The sequence below is a fragment of the Phaeodactylum tricornutum genome, chromosome 1, assembly GCF_000150955.2.
Source record: "Phaeodactylum tricornutum CCAP 1055/1 chromosome 1, whole genome shotgun sequence".
Lineage (NCBI taxonomy): Eukaryota > Bacillariophyta > Bacillariophyceae > Surirellales > Neidiaceae > Phaeodactylum > Phaeodactylum tricornutum.
Window position 1 is genome coordinate 1,372,873 of NC_011669.1, and position 22,650 is coordinate 1,395,522.

Sequence of the window (22,650 nt, forward strand, 5' to 3'; positions counted from 1 at the left end):
GTATAAATCAGTAGCTGCTCGTGAGCATTTCTTGCAGCATGTGTGCCGCGTAGCAACTCATATGCGCCACTAACAAGGCAACGTGCTCCGCGGCTAGTCGCTCCCACAACGTGACGAGCAGGACGGCAAAGGCGAAAATCTGCCCGACGATCATGGGATGAGGAATCGTACCGTAAGGAAAGCCTTCAATCCAGCAGGGCTTGACGAATCCCAGTTCGGTGCCGAAATAGGTTCGGACCATGCCGAGCCGGGCGGTGGCGGCCAAGGTGACGGCAAATCCCACACACGCCATGGCCAAGCCGGGCGCGTCGCGGGGAAAATCCACGTACGGGACCAACGCCCTGGCCAAATGCATCATGGAAATGGTTTTGTAGAGTTTCGCGTCGCGCATCAAGAAGCCGTGCGCCACCATGGGTTGACGAAAGGCAAAGGTCGTCATGTAAACCAGGTAGTGACGAAACGAGGTGAGGATCAAGAAAGGATAGGATCCAAAGCCAGGAATGGCGGCACTAACGGCGTACGAAGTGGCGATGTACATGAGGTTGCTCCAGCCCACGTGCTCCTCCCAGAGCGCGTTGCTCCAGGTGGTGAGCCAAATCCACCAGGCCACGGCATAGTCGTAGACGGTACTGGGACGGAGGGTTTGCAAAAAATTACCCCGCGCCCAGGTATTGTAGGTTGTATTGGCCTTGGCGCACAAGGCCCCGTACCGGTGCCAACCCTTGGGGTAGACGATAAAGTGCAACTTGACTAGAGAGCGACGTTCGGAATTGACCGCGTTGGGGACGTGATCGATCCAGTGGAGTTCACGATTGTAATCAAAACCCACAACGTTGTACATGTCGAGGACTTGGTCTTGCGATTCGTGCTGAAGGTTGAAGTGGGTACGGACCATTTGGTTGGGTGTGACCCCGACCAATACACGGTAGAGCGACGCGCCGGGCAACCACCAGTAGGGTCCGTCCGTGTGCGGCGTGTAAAAGACAGCGTCGCTGTTAATGGCACGCTTGGCTCCCACCGCGGTCACGTATATTTCGTTCATGGGCACGACGGGACGAATATCGTAGTGGGTAGCGGAAAAGACTCTACGGAAGCCGGCGAGAATGGCCGCGTCTTGTTCGAGTTGCGTGACGGGTCCATCCGTCGCGGGTTGGGCGTGGGGCCAGACGTGAGTCGTCTCGGGCGTGGAAGGGATCGTGGCATTGATCCAGGTCCGCAGGTCCTCCACGGCTTGGCGCGACGCCACATCCACCACGACGTTGCGGTTGCGCGAGGGGATGCAATCCAGGAATAGGTTGCGTACGAGCACGCCGTCAATGACGAGCGGCATGAGCCAGACGGAATGAATAAGGAGCATCCAGGGTTTGGCATTGATGTAGGATCCCATGTAGGTCTTTTCGACGCAGAGATAGTGCGCGAGATCCTGCAAGCCGTAGCCCAGCACGACGGCAGCGACGCCAACGTACAGGGGCGTCAGCGTGTAAGAATCGAGGAACGTCACGGCGACGGTGGGAGTTTGCCAACAGCCGTACAAAAATACCGTGTGACAAAGAGCCGTAACGATGGGAGTCGTCAAGGCAATCAGGATTCCGTAGGCCAAAACAGCGCTGGTGCCCAATTGGGTCAGCATGGCGAGGCGCACGGCACCCCAGACTCCTAGTCCAGTAGTCAACACGTGCAAGGCAACATTCACGGAATGTTGGTGAAAGGGATGAAACTCGTCCGCAACCTTTCGGTACGAAGCTTTAGTCCAAAAGAGATCCAACGGGTGGAGTAGACTAGCGAGCGTGAGCTCACCCTTGTCTTTCGAGTCCGTCGCCATGGTGTCGTGGTAGCGAAGGGTTTGTGGGCTTCTCGACTACGGACAAAGGAACAACAATGCCGACAACAACAAAATTGCAAATCCGAACCTTCAGCAACACTACCAGTCTGCGTATGTGTTGAATTGGTTGAGTTTAGAGTGGGAGGTAGGTAGGTAGGTAGCTAACAAGTAGCAAACACGACCTTACCGCAGTGGGTGAATGATACAAGATTCGCAGCCTTTTATTTGCTGGGAGGGAGAGAGAGAGAACGAGTGAGTTGGCCCACCGATCGATCACACAGTCAATCGCACACGGTATTCTTTCCGTCGTATCCCCAGCAGGCCACCCATGCGGGATGCTAGATACAGTGTCTATGGTATGTGTGTGTGTGTGTTTTTCTTTGTACGTGTGACCATGTCTAGCACAAAGCGTTGGAGTGTGCCCGGGCGTGGACGGCAACCAATGCGACGCTGGTATACATTTGCCGGTCGCAAGATTCTTTGTCTCGGTATAGTCGCGAATCTTTGCTTATTTATCAAATCGGAAACGATAGCTCCAACTCATTCCTAACGAAAAACGTCATTTCTGATGAATAATTGCCGCGACGAAACTACACTCTTGCAATGACTACGAAATTACTTTCGGGACGAGATTCGATGCAGGGGTTGCCAATAGAATCTTGGCTTGGCGGGAAATGGATCCAATCGTTCTGGCAGGGAGAAGGTGTTCCCATGCAATTAGTACGGGTACTACTAGCTAGCTATTCTTGGTAGTGGACACGCACGTACGACAACCGTGAAAAGTGTGACGACACAATCCGTTCCGCACACAATCCCGTCGACGGATCCGTTTTCCTCTCGTCTTGCCCTCCCGGCGTGCGTGCCCCCCACTCCGTGTGTTTGTATAGGTAGTACTTACAGTGACTTGCTACCCATTGGAGACGACAGATCCACACCACCGTCACTTTTGGTTGTTTCCGTTCGCTGCCTTTTGGGTTGTTCTCACCCTCCGATCAGTGCGTTTGGTGATTCCCGCAGCGTCCCACTAACTACTAACTTACTCGTATCGTCTTGGGAGCCAACAAATCATGATTGCCAGTCTCAAATGTACGTGTGTGTCTAGACATTCTACCTGTATACAATGATAACCTCCAATGATATCGGAAATGAAAAAAGTGTTTGGTGTGGAAAACGGAGGGAGGGTTTTGGTTTCGACACCCCCCGCGTCCGATGCCGGAGATGCGTTCCCGAATCTTGGAAGGCACAGCGTGTCGGTCTTTGCCAAACACGCTTCTCGACACCGCATCCGTACCCACCGTTTACACAATGACGGTCGATTCATTCACCGTCAATATGGAAGACTACCCACCCCACTCTCTGTTGGGTCTGTCTGCTCTTTCCTTTTCCTCGTTGGGAAGGAATCCTGGGACACCGTTTGTTTGTGTAGATCTACGCCGTGCGTGCTTGGGGAATATTCTCTACTCACCTCGTGTTTTTTTCTTTTTCTCTATTGATTTACCTTTTACAGCACGTTCCTTCGACGACGTAATGGACACGGTTACCCGCGCGGGCATGGAAGCCCTTGGTCGTCTCGACTACAAGTCTCCCTACGCCCTCACAGCCGTCGGTCTCGTCGGAGCCTTTAGTCTCCGCAACGTCCTGCAGAAAAAGTTCGCCAACCTCATTGACACCATCTGCAACCGCACCTACATTTACAACATTTGCTGGGAAGATCCCGCCGTCGACCACGAGATCCTCAAGATTCAACCGGACGACGTCATTTTCCGCATTTGCAGTGCCGGGGATATCGTGCTCGATTACGCCATTGAAGGACCCGCCAAAATTGTGGTCTGCGACATGAATCAGCACCAACTATGGTTGTTTGAACTCAAAATACGCATGCTCCGTGACCCCCACCTCACCTACGACGAATGGTGGGCCATCTGGGGCAGTTCCGACGTACTCGTCGCCATGAAGGTCTGGAAACGTATGCGTCACACCATGAGTGCCGGGGGACGAGTTTGGTGGGACGGACGGATCGAACGCGTCTTCCGCAACGGATACGCAACCTCCGGATCTTGTGGATTCGCCGCCAAACATCTCATCCCCTGGCTCATGTGGGTAGTAGGATTCGATGTCAAGGCCTGGGCCGATACCGGATTTTCACACGCTTACATTTCCGAGAATTCTCATATTATCGAAAATTCCGCCTGGTGGTTCCGGCGCATCTTCCCCGGTATTCTGGCTCCCTTTGCCGGGGTACCGCCCAACCAGATTGGACCCGAATTCTACACCACGGAGTTCTACGAAGGAATCTTGCGGGAAATCTTTCTGGATCCCGATTTCGGCAAGGACAACTACTTTTACCGCTTTTATTACGAAAAGGGGTATAAGGACCAGACCTGCTGTCCACGAACACTCAAACCACAGTACTTTGACGCCCTCCGCGCCAATGCTGGTTGTTTCGAATGGCACCACGCAACGGTGCAAGAAACCATGGAACGCGTCAAGCCGTACTCCTTCACCAAGCTCGTCCTGCTCGATCACATGGACTGGATGCCCAACAGCCTCGTTCACGAAGAATGGATTGCCCTACAGCGTTCCACCGTCCCCGGTGCCAAGGTCTTGTGGCGATCGGCCTTTACCAAAATGGACGAAAAACCGTTCTTCAACAATCTCGATATTACTGATCTGAGCCCCGAGTGGTACCACAAGGACAGGGTTAAAATGTACCCCGGCACGTTCTCGTGCCTCATGCCGGCAGATCCTTTCCCCTTTGTCGATCCCGAACCATCGCCCTGTCAACGAGCCACTTTTACCCGCAAACTCAAAACCACCACCAAGATGATTCTTCATCCTCTAACGGCCGGACGCGTCAACGCGCACGGCGACAAGATGAGTTCCTTTTACGCTTCGCAAGCCAAGGGTTACGACGCGGTCCGTGAAAACATGCTGGTTTCTCGACCGGAAATGATGTCCGGCTTTGGTCCCATCAAGAAAGGTCACACGTGGTTGGATGTGGGTGGTGGTACCGGGCGAAATCTGCACTATCTTCGGGCACAGTTGGATTTGTTCGAACGCATCGTTGTACTCGATATTTGTCCTGAACTGCTCGCCATTGGTGAAGAAAACGCCCGACTTTCCTTCACCCCCGCACAGACTGCCAAGATTTCGTGGGTTGTTCTGGACATTAACGACAAAGACGTCCGCTCTATCCTCGCCAAGCACTTGCACAACGACTTGCAGCGTGGATTCGATACTATTTCGTTTTCATACTCGCTCAGTATGATTCCGGCGTGGGAGCAGGCCCTGCTTTCCGCACGCAGTCTCATGTCGGCCGACGGTCGCGTCATTGTTTCAGATTTTGATACGTACACGGAGGCGGGCAAGTCCTTTAAAGACTTTTTGATTCGCACCTGGTACCGACAAGACGGCGTACGCATCGAATCCAAATCGCGAGATTTCATTGCGAATAACGTGTTCGGCGGTACCAACTTTGCCGTTACCATGGCCCGTTTCCAACGCAAGCTGGGTGGCGTCAAGATTCCCCACTACGTCGCGTGTTGTCGGAAGGAAACCGTGACCGAGTCGGACGGCAAGCGTCGTCCGTCCGCGATTGATTTGACCGCACTGGGCGAAGAAAAAAAGACGGACTAGCACTGTTGACAAACGTATGCACTTTGAATCCAACGCACGCGCATACTAATGTCTCGCATGCATTCCCTTTTCGGGGCCGCCTCGGTACTGCCATGTTTTACAACCAGAAGAGATACTCTCGTAGACGATTAAAAGCTAGTAGTAGATGTGAACATTGCTTGTTTTAAAAGGACTAGTACGCTAGTTCTCATTGTCGGGGCAGACTCCAAATTGAGGCAGCAAGCCTGTCACGGTGGCGTTCCCGAAAAATCCAGTGCCTTGCCTTTCAACACTTGTCCAGAAGACAAATGCTCGGCTGAGTTTGAGAGGGCTACCACGACGGCACTGAGGTTATCTCCAGAGCCGCGCTGCAAACATTCCGCCAGCAGCCGGTCACCAACCTCGGGCAAAACGCCTTCTGTTTCGCCACATGATTTGATGTGCTCCACTACAAATTGTCCCACTTCATCGCTACTCATGACATCCCAAATGCCGTCACACGCCAAAACAAGATAGCAGTCAGCATGACTGCGTTCGTGAACGACAACGTCAGGAACAGCAACTATAGCTTGCGATTCGGCCTCTAAAGTCTCGTTGGCTTTGTATTCAAAATCTCCAAAGGAGCGGGAACATGCCATGCGATTGCCGTCCGACAACCGGACCTTGTGAATGACAACTTCTTCGCCATCTTCTTCGAACCGTTCCTCCGTGATGGTCATGCCTGCGGCTTGAATACGGGCATGTTCCGCCGAAGCCTCGGGTTTGTGATCCTCTGACAACGCCTTTACTAAAAACGCGCCACTTAAGGTATTCGTTTCGGTCCCTGTTTGCGGGTATACCGTTTCAGAAATGGATAGCCTTTCCACACCCTCCGCGACATTGCTCACACTAACTGAATCGTGTTGTACTAGAATACAGCGACTGTCACCCACGTTGGCAACAACAATTTGATCCAGCGTAATTATGGCAAAGACGGCGGTTGAACCACCTGCAATGTTGCTTTTTTTCAAATTCGCATCAATTTCGAGACATGCATGTCGACACCAGCTGTTCCAGTCGCCTGCTTGTTGCATCGCATCGCGTAGAGCGTGTGGAATCTGAGACGCAATAAAGTTCGAAACCTTTCCAGCATCGCTATGGCCATCAAAGACGCCGAAGACTCCTACAGTAGAATCGTCGCTGAGAAGGATCTTGGTTGTCAGAATTGCGTCTTCATTCATAATACGCTTGCCAGGCATGTGGGAAGATCCGTACGCAAGCTGTAGTTCAGAAAGTGTCGCTGTTCTCTGCGTTACAGGGGCGGGACTACCCAAAATCGACATGTCTTGGGGTGAGAACAACCTGTCCATCATTGTTTGTTTATTTCGCTTGGCCTGGGGTTCAGGACTCGTTAAGGCGGCCCCGAGCGGTGTACGTCCCAGCAAGTCAACGGGTGTCGGGGAAGAGAAGAGAGTCCCATTTTGCGGATCTTCGTATACGGTCTTGATGTAATCAAGAAATTCGAGATTGCCGCGAGTTGCGGCAAGGTGATATGCTGACTTGCCTTGTAAATTAACGGTCTGCAATTGCTCGGTTCGGGGTCCCAATAGGAGTAAAATTTTGGCTGCCGCAACTTGGTTGGAATGGGCCGCCAGCAAAAACGGAGTAAGTCCATCGGGACAGAGGGGTTCCATGCCATGAGAACGTGCTTTACATATCGATGGGTCTGCACTAATGCGGCGTTCCAATCGCTTTTGAAGCTTGTCGTTGATGGGTTGTGCACTAGCGAGCCAGCGAAAGACATCTTTGGATGATTTCTTGGCAAACTCCGGTGACGCTAAATCAAACGCTGTATCTCGGACGGCCAGCAGGACACGATGCTCCACTAAATGAACTTCCGAACCATTAACATGATCGGATGATTGAGTGAGTGGCGTCGTAGGAGAAGGAGTATGAAAGCCAGGTGTTGTCGGTGTAAGACGGCGAGCGTTCGACTGGGTGCTCGCAGCCTCCGATGAAGCCTTTGCAGGCTGCTGGACTACCATTCCGGGTGTGTACTTATGACAATGTATGCATTGCACACGTTGTTGAAAAGCTTCGGAAGGAGGAATTCTCTTCGAATTTTGTTCTTCTTGCAGCCTTTTCTGATAGTTTGGGTCCGGCGCGATGACCTGCATAATCGACGTCTTTTCCTCTTCCACCAAGTTTGGTTTATAGTTCTCATCCGGAGCCATTGTCTGGCCAAAACGTAAAATCCATTCCGCTAATACCATTATCGCAGCTTGTGGTAGAGTGTTGGAGAAGCAAGTAGCAACAAGTTCTGGAAAAAGAGAAAAGCAAAATAACGTCGAGGAATGACAGATTGTCGAATAATGTCAATGCTCAACCGTCTCTGTTCGAATGTCCCATCGACGAACGATGGACCATCGTGAAGAAAAACTTGACTGACAGTGACTGTGAGAAAGCGTATTTGACTTTTGACTTTTTGAGATTTAGGGAGGGGGGAGGGCTGAGAGAATGCGGAGGACTGCCAGACTGAAGAAAGACTAGGTAGGTATCACAGTCAGTCAGTCAGTCAGTCGTCATTGAATATGAGGCGACAGGCTCTAGTAGAAGGAGGCTTGGCTTGGTCCAAAGAAATGGCTAATGAAAGTTGGATTCGCACACCACACCTCTCGCGAGAGAGCAAAGCTTACTCGATCTGCAGGTAACATAGAGCCGATGCCTTCTAAACGGCTGCACAGAGACAAATTTTGAAAAAAAAATAATTGTAAACTTGTTTTTTGAGGAAAGGCCTTGACAATGTGACCAAATTAACTTAACAAACATTCTGGTGGGGACTGGAAGACCCGGAATTTCCCATGAAAAATTCCAAATTTGCGTTCGTTTTTTGTTGCAGCTGTTGCCGGCCGCAGCGAAAGCCATAGTTACAATTAGTCTGAACCTTGCTTCGACTTGTTGCTGTGCCTTACTGATATCAGGGACAGCACTACCCAAGTCTCTGCCGCTAGTCTGCTAATGCTGCATTGATACACACACATCAGCTAGCTACAGCTGCACGTAAAGTCTTTCTCACTCGCGAAGCCGACAAGGAAGGATGACGGATATCAGACGGAAACGGAGAATTGCTCCATCGCCAAGACTGGGGCGTTTTCGTTGGAAATGGGCAACAGTGCCGCTCTTGCTCGCTCTGTACTGCGCCTCAGAAAGCCCATTGACAATAAACTGCTACGGTGGTTACTCGTTCACGCAACAGGGTAGCAGGAGTTTTGCGGACGCACGAAAAGTTGAAGACGACGAAAAGTCCAAACAAAGATCTCTTCGGATCAACAGCAGCAACAGAGCGCAGAATCCGACAGCTAACCAAAAGACCATGACTCTGAATCAAATTTTGATCAAGGCCGGTAGAAAAGGACTCGGTGGGGGTATTCCTGGTGCACTTGCCGGCATCGTTCAAGTTGTCACACTCATGTGGCTGCGTACGATTATCAATTACCAGTGCCGATACGGAACCACCTTCCGACAAGCCCTCGTCACGCTCTTGCGTGAAGGTGGAGTCGGGCGCCTCTACCGCGGGGTGGCATTTGCTCTAATTCAGGCGCCTCTGGCGCGTTTCGGAAGTACTGCAGCCAACGATGGCGTCGAAGCCTTCGTTTCGAACTTTGAACCAACCCGAAATTGGGGTCCCGGAAGGACTACTATTGTAGCCAGTATCGTAGTTGGAGGCTGGCGAATGCTAATTATGCGTGAGTATTAGCTTTTGAACGAAACGCGGTCTGCTAATGGCCAGCTCCTGACGAACAATTCTTTTTTATTTCAGCTATTGATACTATGAAAACTGTTCTGCAGGTTGATTCAGCTGAAGGTTTTCGAAACCTGATGAGGAGACTAAAGAGCGGCAAGCTCAACGTGCTATATCAAGGAGCGTTTGCTAATGCGATAGCTGCTATTGTGGGGCACTATCCATGGGTACGTAATCGCACAGGAACTAACAGTAAAAAGCTGACCAAAATATCGCATCTCCTCATCATGCTGCGCTCTCTCAGTTTTACATTTACAATTGGCTTGCTAACAGCGAGCAGGTACGCTATCTGCTTCCATCAAGTCTGCTACGCAATGCAGGGATAGGCCTTGTCGCTAGCGTCGTCAGTGATACCGTCGTGAACTGTATACGGGTCATTAAAACAAACAAACAATCGCTAGGCTCAAAACATTCAATCAGTTACTCGGAAACAATACGCATGGTACTAGCCGCGGACGGCTGGAAGGGTCTTTTTGGCCGTGGGTTGCGAACACGAATTTTTGCGAATGCATTGCAATCCGTAGTTTTTACAGTCTTGTGGAGAGCTCTAACCGAGCGGTTTCGCAGGACGCCTGTGGATGCGGAAGAATAGTTGCTATGGTGAAAGGAAATAGTAGTAGAGGAGCAGATCACTGATCATCACCTATATTCAGAGGTCGAGCCTAGCGATTTATGTAAATGTAAACAAACTTGCTGCCGTGCTTAGCGGAGAGGGGAAGTACTATCATTTTTTAAATTTTTCACGCGTTTTTGAAACTGACAGTGAATATGAGACCTTGTGTATCTCGAGGCCGCTTTTCAAACGGACTGGGTCAGGTCACGAATGTTGAATTCACAGTCGACAGACAGGCAGGCAATCAATCGAACGCTACTTGTTGATCTAGAAAAACCCCACGTCAAGCGTCTGTCATATGTACGTTAGACTAAGACTGGTCTGCTCAGTCAGATAATGGTATAATTTGTGTTTTGCTCTGTTTCGTAACTACACTAGTGATCTTGTGCTATTCTAGTGCGATTCTAGTCGGTTATCGTTGCAGTTTTCTAGATCCAACTCCTGGTAAGGACAACATCTCACCAGAAGTTCAATCGCCTACTGCTAAAAGCCAAGTCGCTTCCGTCCCCCACACAACGAATCACAGCCCCACAGTCCCTACGAATATCCAAGAGTACAATGTAGACTCATAATCTTCGTAGTTCATCGTTTTCCTCAACTGTGATCTCCATCGTCGTTTTGTGTTCTTCAATACTACTTGCTGTTACACAAATAAAGTATGGATGCATGATGGAAGCGGTCGAACATATCCCCTGCTTCATTTTGACATTTCTATTACAGCATGGCACCATTACCTTACATGGATCATGTGCAGGCTACATTGAACCCATGCAGCGTTGAAACAATTCCTGAACCCATAACTCTGGCGGATAGCTCAAAGGTCTGGCCCTTGGTTGTCTCTTGCTACGAGTTGGACGAAGCTTCCGGTCGTCGGAACGGCAAAGCAGATATGTTTACAGTTCCGATGCCTGATATCTCGGAAGATAAGGAAACGACTCTGCCACTAAAGTTTGGAAGTCCCCATACTTTCACAGACAAAATATCAGGGATTCTTGATGGCAAATGGTCCGAATTTTATAGCCCGGGCGACAATTCCAAATCATGGTGTTTCGCGACAGCGCAATCATCAGGCGAGATTCGTTCTTTCCGTTTGCAAATCCCACGATCTTTAGAAGGATATCCCCCGGTGTCAAAGTCAGATCCGTTGTACACAATTGCGGAAGCGGGCGCCAGCGAACCACCTGAAGATGATGACGGAGCTCCGCTATGCTTGTCTTTAAATTGGGAACCATCATCTCAATGGAATAGCAAATCCGGTATGAAACGAATAGTGTCCACGTATTCAAATGGGACTGTCGCAATTCATGATGTATCATTTTCATCTGGTTCTACGCATTTCATTGCCAGGGAAAGTTGGCGAGGTAAGTGCTCCTTTTACCGGAAAGAATTTTGTAGGTACAGTGATAGCACGCTTAAAATATTCGGATCTTATTGCTCACTGATCAGCACATAGTATATTCACAAGTCCTGCAGAAGTTTGGTCAGCGTCTTTCGCGTGTGACGGGGACCAAAATATGATTCTTTCCTGTGGCGATGAAGGATCAGTGAAGGTATGGGATATTAGGAGTAATGTTCGACCCATGCACGAATTGAATTTTTTTGAATCCGGAGCAACGTGCGCTTCGCATCATCCTCGGCACGAGCACTTGGTTGCATGTGGTTCTTATGACGAGAGAGTTTGTATCTATGATATTCGATATCTATCTCAAAAGCCATTGTTTCGAAGTGATTCCTTAGGAGGGGGAATATGGAGACTTAAATGGCATCCATACTCCGACCAGAAGTTACTTGTTAGCGCAATGCACGGCGGATGCCTTGTCCTACGCGTAAGCCAAGATGTTGGAGTAGAGAGCGGAATTGTAGACGCGCCGAGTTTTGAAGTGACAAAAACGTTCACTGAGCATGAGAGGTACGTCTTGTGTCTAATGAAATGCCGCAGTCCCTGATCGAAATGCACTAAAATCAAATCTTGTCATTTTTATGCAGTATGGCGTACGGTGCCGATTGGCTTGTGAGTGGCAATCCAGCGCAGAAGACCTACTTTGAAGCTGCAGCTAGTTGTAGTTTTTACGATCGGAGCATCTTCCTCTGGGAAACGGTATAATAATGAAATTGGCATGGCGAAATCCTAAGAGCATTTAAAATTCATCGCAGTACATTCTACCTCTCTATGTGTCTCCTTCCTTCTTGTCTTCTAGTTGAGTTTCTGATGCATCTATTTCCGAGGGTTGGCTCGGCTGCTCAAAGTTCATAGTCTCAACTTCTCCAAAAAGTAGGACGTCGTCGTTGACATCTTTAAGCCCGCCGCTTGCTGAGCTTGCAATGGCTTCAGTGGAATTTAAAGGAAGGCTGCTAGTCGACTCGTCCATTTCTAGCACTGCTAATTCGTCATAGTCTGTTGCGTTGGCGGCTTTGATGTGTGATGTGCCATCACCATCCCCAAGGTCCACAGTATCCGCCGCGGGGGGCGCATTTAAGATAGCAGCTGTCTCTAACAGTTCTTCTTGTTCCGCTACCAAAATTTCAGCAACCTGCTTTGTATATTCTTCGTAGCTAACAGGGAGAGTTGTGGTCTCGATTTCATCTGGTTCGAAATCCTCTACATACGTTTCGTCGGCCAGAATCTGGCTAAGCCGAAGCTCTTTGCCGTCGATCGAACGCTCTGCGCGAAATGGATACCCCGGTTCTTGTGATATACGTTGAGACCTGGATCCCCGTTGGGTTCCAAAAGAAGTCGCCTTTTGCGTCTCAAACTTCGGTCTATCCTGCGGAGACTCCGCTATTGAATCGCCCCATAGCTGCGACACTTCATAAAAGGATTGTTCGTCCTCGACCGTATCAAGACTAGATGGAGAGCTTCGGGTAAGAACTGATCCCCAAAGCTGGGCCACGTCTTCAAATTGGCTCTCGTTCTGCGAGATTGAAGTTTCTTGATAGCCCGGAATCTCTGGTATTTCGTCCGCTGGGAGCCCCCACAACTGAGATATTCCGTCCAATTTCGTCTGATCATACACTGCATCAGATGATGAATTTTCTTTCGCTGGAGGCGCATAGATGTCTGCGCCAGGTGATGCCATTAAAATATCTCTTGTTTCGATGAGCTCGTTTACAGTGGCTCCATTGATTTTTCCTATATTCACTTCGTTGTCCTTTTGGCTTCGAATTAGCCGCTCCATCTCCCTTCCAGCTTCTAGTTCTTCTTCCCAAACTTCGTCGGCGAGCATTTGGCTAAGTCGAATTTCCTTTCCATCCGGAGTCAATTCGTCGTGCCAAGGAAGGTCCTAAATAAAGGACGGAATGTTTATGAGACACTTTCAGCTCGATATGCGAATGCGACGACGAAAGACATACCTTATATGGATCAGATGAGTCGAAAGCATGTACGTATCCATCGCTACTATCCCAGTCCAGGAGCGAAGCGAAAATCTCATCTTCGTCCTCTTCAAAGTCAAGACTGCTGTCGCGATCGATTGTGTAGTCGCCCAACTCGCCTGAAACTGTGTACTCCGAAGAACCATCTCCATTCACAAAAACCTGGGTATCATTTCCGAAATTTTTTATCGGTGATTGAGTAGACAGAACATGCGGTCTTGAAATCGGAATGCCCTCTGGGACTAGTGAAGGATCCCGATCGCTTACAACTGATGTCAGATTGTAAAGAGAGCGAGATACCTCGGATGCAACCAGAATGTTGGAATGTCCCAAGATTCCGGGGCAAGAAAATTGTGGTCCAACGACTATAGAAGAGTCCGCCAAGTCAGTACAAGAGCTACTCACAGTAATTTGCGCCGGTAAAATGGCGTCAGCAGCTCGTCGTATCCTTTGCGCTTCCGCCTCTTCTTTTCTTCGTGTCGCCTCCTGTTTGTCACGCTTTTTTTGAATTTCTCTTTCTTTCTGCAAACGTTCTTGTTCGAATTGCTCGAGCTCTTCTACTGTGTACCCACGCACAGGGAGCAAATAATCAGATAACTCGCCGTCCTTGATGCGTTGAGACGAAACTGGCATTTGTTCCAGGCCATGCATCCATCGAATCGAACCTGCATTTGTTTCTGCAATTAGAGTGTCAACGACCAATGGGTCTTCACCTTTCCCGTAGGATTCATTGTCGTAAGGATCCAAAAACTGTTTCGCCAAATCAAATAAGCCTTGGTACGAAACTGTTAGTAACCCTGTACCAAGCACCGCAAGCATTGGAGACATGTTCGACGAAATTGCCATTAAAGGATACATCCAGAGAACCAAGTCGACCAAAACTTGTACAATATGCGCGTAAGCAAGTGGCATCCGGCCTTGAAGCTCGTCACCAATAGCGCCGTACTGAGCGCGGCATACATGTATTTTTTCCAAAAACTGCTCTTCAAAACCTGCGCCTCCCTGAAAATGGCCTGCTTCACGTCCTTCCACAAAAGTCCGTGCTATCCATAAAAGGATTGCGTTATGTCTTTGTGTAGCGGGAAGCTCAGCATCTACTAAGATTTCGCGCTCCTCTGCAGTCATTAAGCCTCGTTCAACCAGACGGCGCATGCCCCGGGGTGTCAAGATCGGGCGATGCGACCGAGTAAAGGAAGCGTAAGTTAATAAGTTGAATAGACGAATGTAGCGACTCACGAGCTCAAGAACGTGCCTTGCGGCAGGGGTGTATGTCGATGGCTCATTCGGGCTTGCAGGTGCTTTTCTACAGGCATGGGCGGCCAAAGTTAAATTCAAATCATGAAGTCGACCTTGTAGTCGTCGGCTCAGCTCATAACATTTTCTCCATAGAGCGTAAGACTGGTTTACAAAAAAAGTCAAAGTAAAAGTGGTAACCGACAAAAGCTGTCCCCAGAGAATATTGAAGCCACGAAAGCATCCCGTAATGTCTATCCCGGAAAGTAATGTGTAAGTCGATGTAGCGCCGTCAAAGGGACTCAGCACTTTAGCGTATAAAACAACGTACTCGGATATTTTTGGCAAATGAAGAGAACGACACATGCATATATCATCTTTTTCACGCATGAATCCCAGGTTTCACTAAAAACTGTCCCTTGCCATCGCTTCCATATCCACCCACTTGAGGGATCAAATTGCATCATGATTGGCCTCCTCGCCGAAGTTCTAACACTCTCATCGAGGAGATCGTCAAGCAGTTTCTGCGTTGATGCTTGCTCGATGATTGACTCAGGAGTGGTAAGAACCATGTGGCGGACGATTATTTTCCGAGACGGGAACAAGCCAGAACTTTTGTTCGCAAACTGTAGCCCCACGGTTACTGAAGATAGTAAAACCCACGATGACATCACATAACATAAAGACCGACGGTTGGTGCTCCATAGAATAAACATCGGCAAATGCAGTCGTCGTTTCGACGAGCGAACTACTACTCGTGCTGTAGCCATGCCTCGACTCTCTTACACCGTTTTGAACCCGGCACCAAAGACGTCGAAGATGGATAGCTAACTGTAGAAAGTCCAATCTCCTAAAAGGATATTCATCTGCCGGAGCGTGAGGTGTGGGGTCGAAGCTATGGGCATCAAGAAAAACCAATTGCAAAATGGGCGGTCGCTGACGCTGTTTTGGGTCACGATGGAGGGTGATTCACACTCAGATTTGTCGTGACATCTGTGTAATGCAAATGAATGTGACATGTGACTGTGAGTTACATTCGCAAGAATGGGGAGGGGTTAGGGGTATACAGTGACGCAGAAGATTAGGTCAAGGGTTTGCAAACGGAAAAAACTAACATTAAAAATGCTCACTGTCAATACCTCTCCCAATTCGTTAAGTGTAAGCTACCAACGACGCATACCACCAACTTATTACAAGTTGCTTACAATGAGCATTTGCTATTTGTTTTGATCTCTTCCTTCCCCAACTAATCGTACCTCTTTGTATTCTTCCTCCGCGGCGTTGGTGAACATATCAAACATTTCACTAGCAATCGTCTCGCCTTTCTCCTCTGTCTCGAATATGGACAAAAGTTCGTCCGTATTGTTGTCGACAAGCAGACGTGCGTCTCCGCTTTCAGCCTCCACTTCTAGTTCTGGAATTGAATCCGAGCCTGGTGGTGCGTTCAAAATCCGTTTGGTTTCTTCGTACTCCTCTTCCGCAGCTTCCAAGATCTCCGCAGCTTTTTGCTGCAGTTCCTCAGGAGTTAACAATGTTATGCTTTCCGCAGGTTCATTCGCCTTTTCACTTTCCATTGCAGCCTTTGCCTCCAAATGCTTAGTACTGAAGCCGTCATCTGGCAGTATGAAAGCAGAAAGGTCGCCTTGATTGAAACATCGGTAAGGAATTGGCATTTCGTCGAGACTGAACATCCAACGAAGGGATCCAGCGTTAGTCTCTGCAATCAGCGTGTCTACATTGAGCGCGTCGTCTCCGTTCCAAAAGCTCTCATTGTGGAATGGATCCAGGAACTGCTTGGCAAGGTCGAATAAACTTTGGTAACACGACGTCAAAAGGACAGTACCAAAAAGACCCAGTGGCAACGACATGCCCGAACTGAATGCTCCGATTGGGTACATCCATAGGATTAAGTCAACCAGAACTTGCACCACATGTGCGTACGCAAAAGGCATACGTCCACGTAGTTCACTTTCCATTGAGTTGGCTTGAGCACGGATTTCCTGGACTTTGTTCATTACTTGCTGCTCAAAACCCGGGCCTCCGTCTAAAAGCCCGGCGCGCCGACCATCAATAATCGCTCGAAAGATCCACATCAGAACTGCATTGTGTCGTTGTGTAGCTGCAATACTTGAGTTAGTCAACAGCTTACGTTCTCGTGATGTGAGTAATCCACGATCTACCATGCGTCGCATACCCCGGGGTGTCAATAGTGGCCGATGTGATCGTGTGAAGGAGGCATAAGAAAATATGTTAAAAAGTCGCACATATCTGGCTACTACCAGCAGCAATTGTCGACTGGAAGGTGTAAATTGAGATCCTTCTTCGGATTCCGGCGATTGCGGATCCACGCGTCGAGCGGAAACGGCAAGTGCCATGGCTAAATCGTTCAGCCGTCCCTGCAGCGTACGGCTGATTGAGAGGCAGGTTCGCCAAAGTGTATAGCTTTGATTTACAAAGAAAGTCAAGGTAAAAGTTGTGACAGACAGGGTCTGACCCCAGAGTGTACTAAAATCAGATAAAACACGTCCACTGCCTGGATTGCGTCGAAATAGAAAGTAAACCAGTACAGCCCATAGTACGTGCCTAACTACTGACGGCCACGTTTCCGCAAAAATAGTACCTTTCCAGTGTTTCCAAATCTACAATGACGATACGCCCTGATGCATGAGAGACTATGAAATGAAGCAGCAGCAAAATAAAGACAGACCACTGTACTTACTGCTGTGCTCGAAGGATCAAATTGAAACATTATCGGTCGGCGAGCACTAGTGCGGATGCCTTCATCTATAATCTTATCGAGCAGCGCTTGTGTCGAGACTTCTTCGATCAAGGAATCCGGTAAGCTGACCACCAGTAAATGTGTTTTTCGGGCTGCATATTCTACTGCTTTTCTCCGTTTAGATACTTCGCTTGCTAGCACGTCCCTCTTTGTCGAGAAATGCCCTATTCGGACATGCGAAAACGCTGAAACATGCCCCACAATAACCCAACCAAAGAGAACTCGCAGGAGTACTGAATCGATTTGCCTTGTTTTCATTCCTTGCAATATTATAAAAAACGAAACAGCAGCAAAGCTCTAGGTTTTTGGCTTGATTGCTGATGGAATCAAAGTCAATCCATCTCAAGAGTAGAACATGTAACTCGAGCGAAATTCGTTTCTAAACATGCGATTTCGCCATGTTCATTTTGAAGGTGAACAACTTCCATTTTGCTGACTGACTGTATTTGCCCGAGCTCCAAACTTGATAGGGCCAAGGGCAGACGGTCGATATATGAAAATGTCTCAGTCGATACAAGCGAGACATAACTTTTATTTATCGCTGTTTTAGCGAATTTCGTTCACTGTCACTGTCGCGACGTACACACCGAGTCGCATGTTGGTTTCTGGGTTCGACTTACGAATTGACCCGATTTTCGTTGACAGTGAGCTCATTTTGTGAGTGGCTTACCATGCCCCTCTTTGTATCGATTGCGTCCTACGTTGTGATCCTGCGTCTGTTTCTGAGTGCAGTTGCGGTAAACTCTTGGAGAACCACATTATTCTCCCGCCGCACTGGAGCTACCATATCATTCTGTCGCCGTACTGGAACACTAGCAACGACTCGACACTTTGGAAATTCAAACATGTTCGATGTCCACCACACTGGCAACAGCAAGACTTCAGTTGCCTCCAGCAAGGAAGGAGTTTCCGAGTATTCTATTCATGTTTTAGGAGTTTGTGGGGGTATCGGATCGGGTAAGAGTGTGGCTTGTGAGTTGCTCGTGTCGGAACTCAATTGTCTTGCGCACATTGATTCCGATTCCATCGCTCATTCTGTCTACGAGCCGGGAAGCCAGGCTATCCAAGATGTTGTGGACACGTTCGGGCCGGAACTTTTGATCGAAGAGACGGGAGACATCGACCGGAAACGATTAGGATCTATCGTTTTCGCGGATTCCGAAGCGATGAGACGACTGGAACGGATCGTGTGGCCGCATGTACGGACGAAAATCTGGCACAGAATTGAAGAGATCAAATCGACAGCAGGCGCAATGCCGGACAAAAAACCCATCATTATTTTAGAAGCAGCTGTTTTGCTTGATGCTGGTTGGGAAGTGTTTCTGGATGGAGTATGGGTTATTCACGTTTCAAAAGACATGGCGCTACAACGCCTGCAGACGAACAGAGGAATGAGCTTTGATGATGCGGCGAAACGGGTCGAAGCTCAGCAAGCAAGAAGGGGAATTGGAAATCTTCAGGAAGAAGTAAACAACGGTATAGTGACGGCCGTGATTGATAACGCCGGAACATTAGAGGATCTTAAGCAGGATCTGCTGACAAAGCTAAGCGATACCTGTAATTGGTATCCAAACCAATAAGAAGCAACATAAATGACTTTTTTACAGACCCATATCTTGCATGTCTTCCTGCATCCGTTGTTGAGAATTGTAATCAATATCATCTTCTACAAGCAGGTCTGCATCATCATTGTCGTGTTTAGCTGCCAGATCTTCTAGTTCGTCCAAATCCGGCAATGGAAACCGGAGAATAGCAGCCACCCCGGACACCTGTTGGAGCTGTTGGCCTGAAACGTGCATGGAACTAAAGACGAAAACTTGGCCACCGTTCTCGCGAACCGATTCGACAAGCTGTACGTACTTCTTCCGCGTCTTAATATTTGAGTTTCGAAATAATTCGTCAGTGACCAGCAAAGCATCAATAGCGAGCTGCTCGTGTGCCTTGGCCACGTGGTCGTATCCGTAGTAGGCACGGTCAGGATCACGCTCCATCATTCGCATTAACTTATTGAGAATTTCTACTTCCCGAGCAACCTTGGTCTCCGTCATTTGAGAAGTAATAGTTGAATCCGAAAAAACTTCTTCAAGGGCGTGTTTGTGGCCCGAAGAAGCTTTGCATAGTACAAACTTAGATTTGTTTTCCACAAACGCTCGATCATCGCGTCGAACCGACTCCGTCTGGATGTATTTAAGAAAGTCATCTTTGACAAAACCTGGTGAGCCCAGTATCACACATTTCACTTTGCTGAAATCAATGTGGCGTAGAACAGCTTGGTAGACTGCCTCGTAAAATTTGGTGATGGCTTTGGAATGGGCTGAGCTACCGGTTCTTTTCTTTGGAATATTCACTTCAACTCGAGCTTTTGTGATGGTCAGCGCTCCCGTTACCAGGCATACATGTGCTAAACCATTGTGCATCACCACGGCTGCTATTTCAGCTTGTCGCTCTGGGCGGGTCGCCTCGTCGAGCAAATCTAGAAAAACTTGATCCCAACACGCTTTCTCAATGCTAAAGTTTTGATTCAGTTCCAGTGTTAGTGTGTGATGCGCTCCCATCCGTACATTGTCGTTTTCGCTTTGGACAGTTCCCGATAGCCGAACCTGTAGGACATCGGGATCGAAATCAACATTCTGCAGTTCAATCGTTAGCATCATCCTTTTTTTGCTGCTCGAAGTCGAACCCGTCGTCGATTCTTTGACGACCTTCCTAACGGTCGTGCAGCGGACCAAATCACCTTTTTGAAGCAAATTGTAAGCATGCCAGAGATCTTCAGCTGTATCAGGTCTTAGGAGGACTGTACCACTGCCATCTTTCGCGCTGACTTGCTTTTTGAGGAGTTTCATGGTTCATTGCGATCCTTTTATAGATAGACGGGTTCGTCGATGATTGTGTGTAGAATCAATTTTGTAAACTTTACAACAGGAATGTGGTAGCTCCGGGTGTGGAAAACTAGTGGACTGAATAGGGCAGGGCGGGCAGCCGTACAGATTGACTGTGAAGCATTTATCAAAATCTACGACTAACTACAACCAACACAAACGAAATGATACATTTTATCTGTAAATTTTTTAACTTACCCCTACAGTTAATGACCATGGCGATACACTCGAAAAAAGCTTCTCACTATGACGCACGCTATCTCGTCTGACCCAGCGCCAGTACGAAGTTTTCTTCGAGATATTTCTAAAGATGAAGCAACACATTCAATTCGTGTAATGGGGACTCTAGTGTCGGTGCTCCAGAGCGCCGCTGATGAAATGCCCTCCGTTGTTCTGGACGACGGAACGGCCACCGTCGTAATTCAAACTCCGCCCCATATGTTGAACACGCTCAGATGGAGTATTGGAGATACCATGGAATGTATAGCCAAATTGGAGAAGCAAATCGAAAATGCGGCACTAGTTCTCGTTGCCGATACTCTGATTTGTGTGGAAGACGTCCATGCTGCGCCATTACGGTGGGTGGAACTGTCTTACCGAAATGACCCTTCGTATGATGCCATGGGGCTTCGTTGGGGATACCCGAGTCGGGAAATGAATGCAGAAGAAATGTTTGAAGTTATTGCTGGCTCATGTCCGGACGACAAGTCCGGTGTTTCGAAAGACGATTTGGTGTCGGTCCTTCAATACGACGTAGAGCAAGTAGAAGAATGGATTTCCGAGTTACAGGAGCTGGGTCAAATCTACCAAGGTGAAGACGGAAGCTATCTTCCACTATAAGGGGATGTGTACGATGGAAACATTTTATAGAGACTACGTGGCGTCAGCATGCTTCTCACCAATGGCAAAATCTGAATCGGAAACAATCCAGCCAGCCAGTGGTCCACACTGAAACAGTCGCTCCCGAACTTGCCCATACCACCTAGGCGACCATTCTTCTTTCAACAACTGATAACTAATCTTGCTGCGCGTATCACAGTTTAGCAAGTGATTGTCAAAAGCAAGCTGCGTCAAAGCGTTACGAGAGAGTCGCGAAGCCATCGAGCGAAAGTCCTGTTCTGACTTTGGTTTTTTACCCTGCCGAATACCTCTTGCACCAATGACCAACTCCACCTCTGGATCGAGATGAAGCCAATTAACAGAAACCCCCGCGGGCGAATGATTGCAACTTTTCTGGTCACTTTCTTCGCGGAGCCGTTTCCGGTGTGCTTTCGTGGCATCCCTTGCGGACTTGCCGCGAGAGAAGACAGAACGCACCACTGACACACTGCACTTCGGTAGATTTAGCACGAAATTCTCGAGGTCATGATATCCGTACATTTTGTTTTTATTGTCAAGTAGTTTCTCCAAGTCGACCCGTATCAGAGCAACACGCGTGCTAATAGCTCGTTCCAGCGCGTCCAGCTGATCCTGCGCTTGTCGCACTCGAGGGTCTTGACTGACGACGATAGTTGCGAACCGAATCGGGTCCTGTATCCACTTCATCAAATGTCGTCCTTGAAGCCCTAATACCATCCATCGAACAATTTTATCGCTGCAAGACATCGATGTCGACCGCCGCGCCGCTTCGATATTGGATCGACCGGCCTTCGTCCGCAATTTCCCCAACAGTTGCACGTCTTCACGGGCGACGTAACTCGACGAGAATATTGCGGATGAGGATTTCAACAGCAATTGATGATCGCCCCCACAGTCTTTCCCCGTCACTTTGGTATGCTCGGAAACGATTACTTTAGCTCCGGTATATTGTAGTTCATACGTGACGTCGTCCTCATTTTCCACCAACGGGTAGATGGACGCATCACCACAAGGAGAATCACTGATGTACAGATGCAGAAGTAAGTCACGTCGTATTCTGATTTTGTTTGTTGTTTCGTCTTGTTCCAGGAGGCACGATTTTGCCTTGTGGGTAGAATCGAAAACTCCGGGAGGGTGTATCAGCCCTGCAACTTCCATCCACAGGGATCTCACCAAGCCTCGGCGTGCCAGTACTTCAGCGTGAGAATCGTGAAGTACGCATCCGGTTCGGTCGTTCTGCGATGCGGTACACTTGGTGCCGGTAGCGCAGCTGACCACCCAAGATGCAGGAGGCTGGTCCAGGTCAAGTCCGTGGTCGGAAGATGTAGATGATGTCTTCGTCGTCGCCACGATGGAGGCGAAAACGGTCCATTCACTGTCTTTGGGTTTGCCTTTGGTCGGTAAGCGCCTTTCGTAGTGTTGCAAGGCTGTTTGAGCAATGTGATCGGCAAGTGTTGCCATGGGTACTAACGGGGGACGCAAGGAAGTAATCCTTCTCTGTTGTTCATTTCTAGGAAAGGATCTTATGCAGTTTTATTAACAGTCATTGTGAATGCTAACTGTGAGCTAGTTCGAAGAAAAAATCGGTCGTTCGCCTATTATTTGAAATTTTAAGTTTTGTAGTAAATTGGTCACAAGAAAACACAGCCAACCATATCTGCTCATGTTTCCGTTTGTTTGTCGGCAAGGTGGACACAA

General features: G+C 48.7%; 10 protein-coding genes across 10 annotated transcripts; 5 read left to right on the forward strand and 5 right to left on the reverse strand.

The window, feature by feature from the left end:
- Positions 1 to 7: 7 nt before the first annotated feature.
- Positions 8 to 2,002, reverse strand: PHATRDRAFT_42871 (predicted protein; the record flags this gene model as incomplete). Its single annotated transcript, XM_002177244.1, has 1 exon — positions 8 to 2,002. Exon 1 carries the CDS (start codon positions 1,820 to 1,822, stop codon positions 8 to 10), a length of 1,815 nt encoding a protein of 604 aa, XP_002177280.1. The 5' UTR covers positions 1,823 to 2,002.
- A 776-nt stretch (positions 2,003 to 2,778) lies between these two features.
- PHATRDRAFT_42872 (predicted protein) lies at positions 2,779 to 5,622 on the forward strand. The gene has a single exon (XM_002176736.1). The coding sequence runs from the start codon at positions 3,032 to 3,034 to the stop codon at positions 5,456 to 5,458; it is 2,427 nt and encodes an 808-aa protein (XP_002176772.1). The 5' UTR covers positions 2,779 to 3,031; the 3' UTR covers positions 5,459 to 5,622.
- Positions 5,623 to 5,685: 63 nt separating this feature from the next.
- Positions 5,686 to 7,650, reverse strand: PHATRDRAFT_31973 (predicted protein; the record flags this gene model as incomplete). Its single annotated transcript, XM_002177245.1, has 1 exon — positions 5,686 to 7,650. The coding sequence occupies one exon, from the start codon at positions 7,648 to 7,650 to the stop codon at positions 5,686 to 5,688; it is 1,965 nt and encodes a 654-aa protein (XP_002177281.1).
- An 863-nt stretch (positions 7,651 to 8,513) lies between these two features.
- PHATRDRAFT_42874 (predicted protein) lies at positions 8,514 to 9,810 on the forward strand (the record flags this gene model as incomplete). The annotated part of the gene is made up of 4 exons (XM_002176737.1): positions 8,514 to 9,162; positions 9,237 to 9,385; positions 9,492 to 9,498; positions 9,539 to 9,810. The coding sequence occupies 4 exons, from the start codon at positions 8,514 to 8,516 to the stop codon at positions 9,808 to 9,810; spliced, it is 1,077 nt and encodes a 358-aa protein (XP_002176773.1).
- Positions 9,811 to 10,552: 742 nt separating this feature from the next.
- PHATRDRAFT_31975 (predicted protein) lies at positions 10,553 to 11,935 on the forward strand (the record flags this gene model as incomplete). The annotated part of the gene is made up of 3 exons (XM_002176738.1): positions 10,553 to 11,192; positions 11,305 to 11,740; positions 11,818 to 11,935. 3 exons carry the CDS (start codon positions 10,553 to 10,555, stop codon positions 11,933 to 11,935), a joined length of 1,194 nt encoding a protein of 397 aa, XP_002176774.1.
- A 10-nt stretch (positions 11,936 to 11,945) lies between these two features.
- Positions 11,946 to 17,580, reverse strand: PHATRDRAFT_42876 (predicted protein). The gene is made up of 7 exons (XM_002177246.1): positions 17,156 to 17,580; positions 16,586 to 17,075; positions 15,693 to 16,555; positions 15,552 to 15,599; positions 15,081 to 15,378; positions 13,183 to 14,690; positions 11,946 to 13,112 (listed from the first exon to the last, which is right to left on the reverse strand). Exons 1-7 carry the CDS (start codon positions 17,471 to 17,473, stop codon positions 12,000 to 12,002), a joined length of 4,638 nt encoding a protein of 1,545 aa, XP_002177282.1. The 5' UTR covers positions 17,474 to 17,580; the 3' UTR covers positions 11,946 to 11,999.
- Positions 17,581 to 18,144: 564 nt separating this feature from the next.
- PHATRDRAFT_8876 (predicted protein) lies at positions 18,145 to 18,645 on the forward strand (the record flags this gene model as incomplete). The annotated part of the gene is made up of 1 exon (XM_002176739.1): positions 18,145 to 18,645. A coding segment is annotated over one exon (501 nt), but the record flags the coding sequence as incomplete, so codon positions are not given.
- Positions 18,646 to 18,796: 151 nt separating this feature from the next.
- On the reverse strand, positions 18,797 to 20,090 carry PHATRDRAFT_24748 (predicted protein). Its single transcript, XM_002177247.1, has one exon. The coding sequence runs from the start codon at positions 20,056 to 20,058 to the stop codon at positions 18,817 to 18,819; it is 1,242 nt and encodes a 413-aa protein (XP_002177283.1). The 5' UTR covers positions 20,059 to 20,090; the 3' UTR covers positions 18,797 to 18,816.
- Positions 20,091 to 20,340: 250 nt separating this feature from the next.
- Positions 20,341 to 20,934, forward strand: PHATRDRAFT_31979 (predicted protein; the record flags this gene model as incomplete). The annotated part of the gene is made up of 1 exon (XM_002176740.1): positions 20,341 to 20,934. One exon carries the CDS (start codon positions 20,341 to 20,343, stop codon positions 20,932 to 20,934), a length of 594 nt encoding a protein of 197 aa, XP_002176776.1.
- A 397-nt stretch (positions 20,935 to 21,331) lies between these two features.
- Positions 21,332 to 22,413, reverse strand: PHATRDRAFT_31980 (predicted protein; the record flags this gene model as incomplete). Its single annotated transcript, XM_002177248.1, has 2 exons — positions 21,332 to 21,421; positions 21,445 to 22,413. 2 exons carry the CDS (start codon positions 22,411 to 22,413, stop codon positions 21,332 to 21,334), a joined length of 1,059 nt encoding a protein of 352 aa, XP_002177284.1.
- Between the last annotated feature and the right edge of the window lie 237 nt (positions 22,414 to 22,650).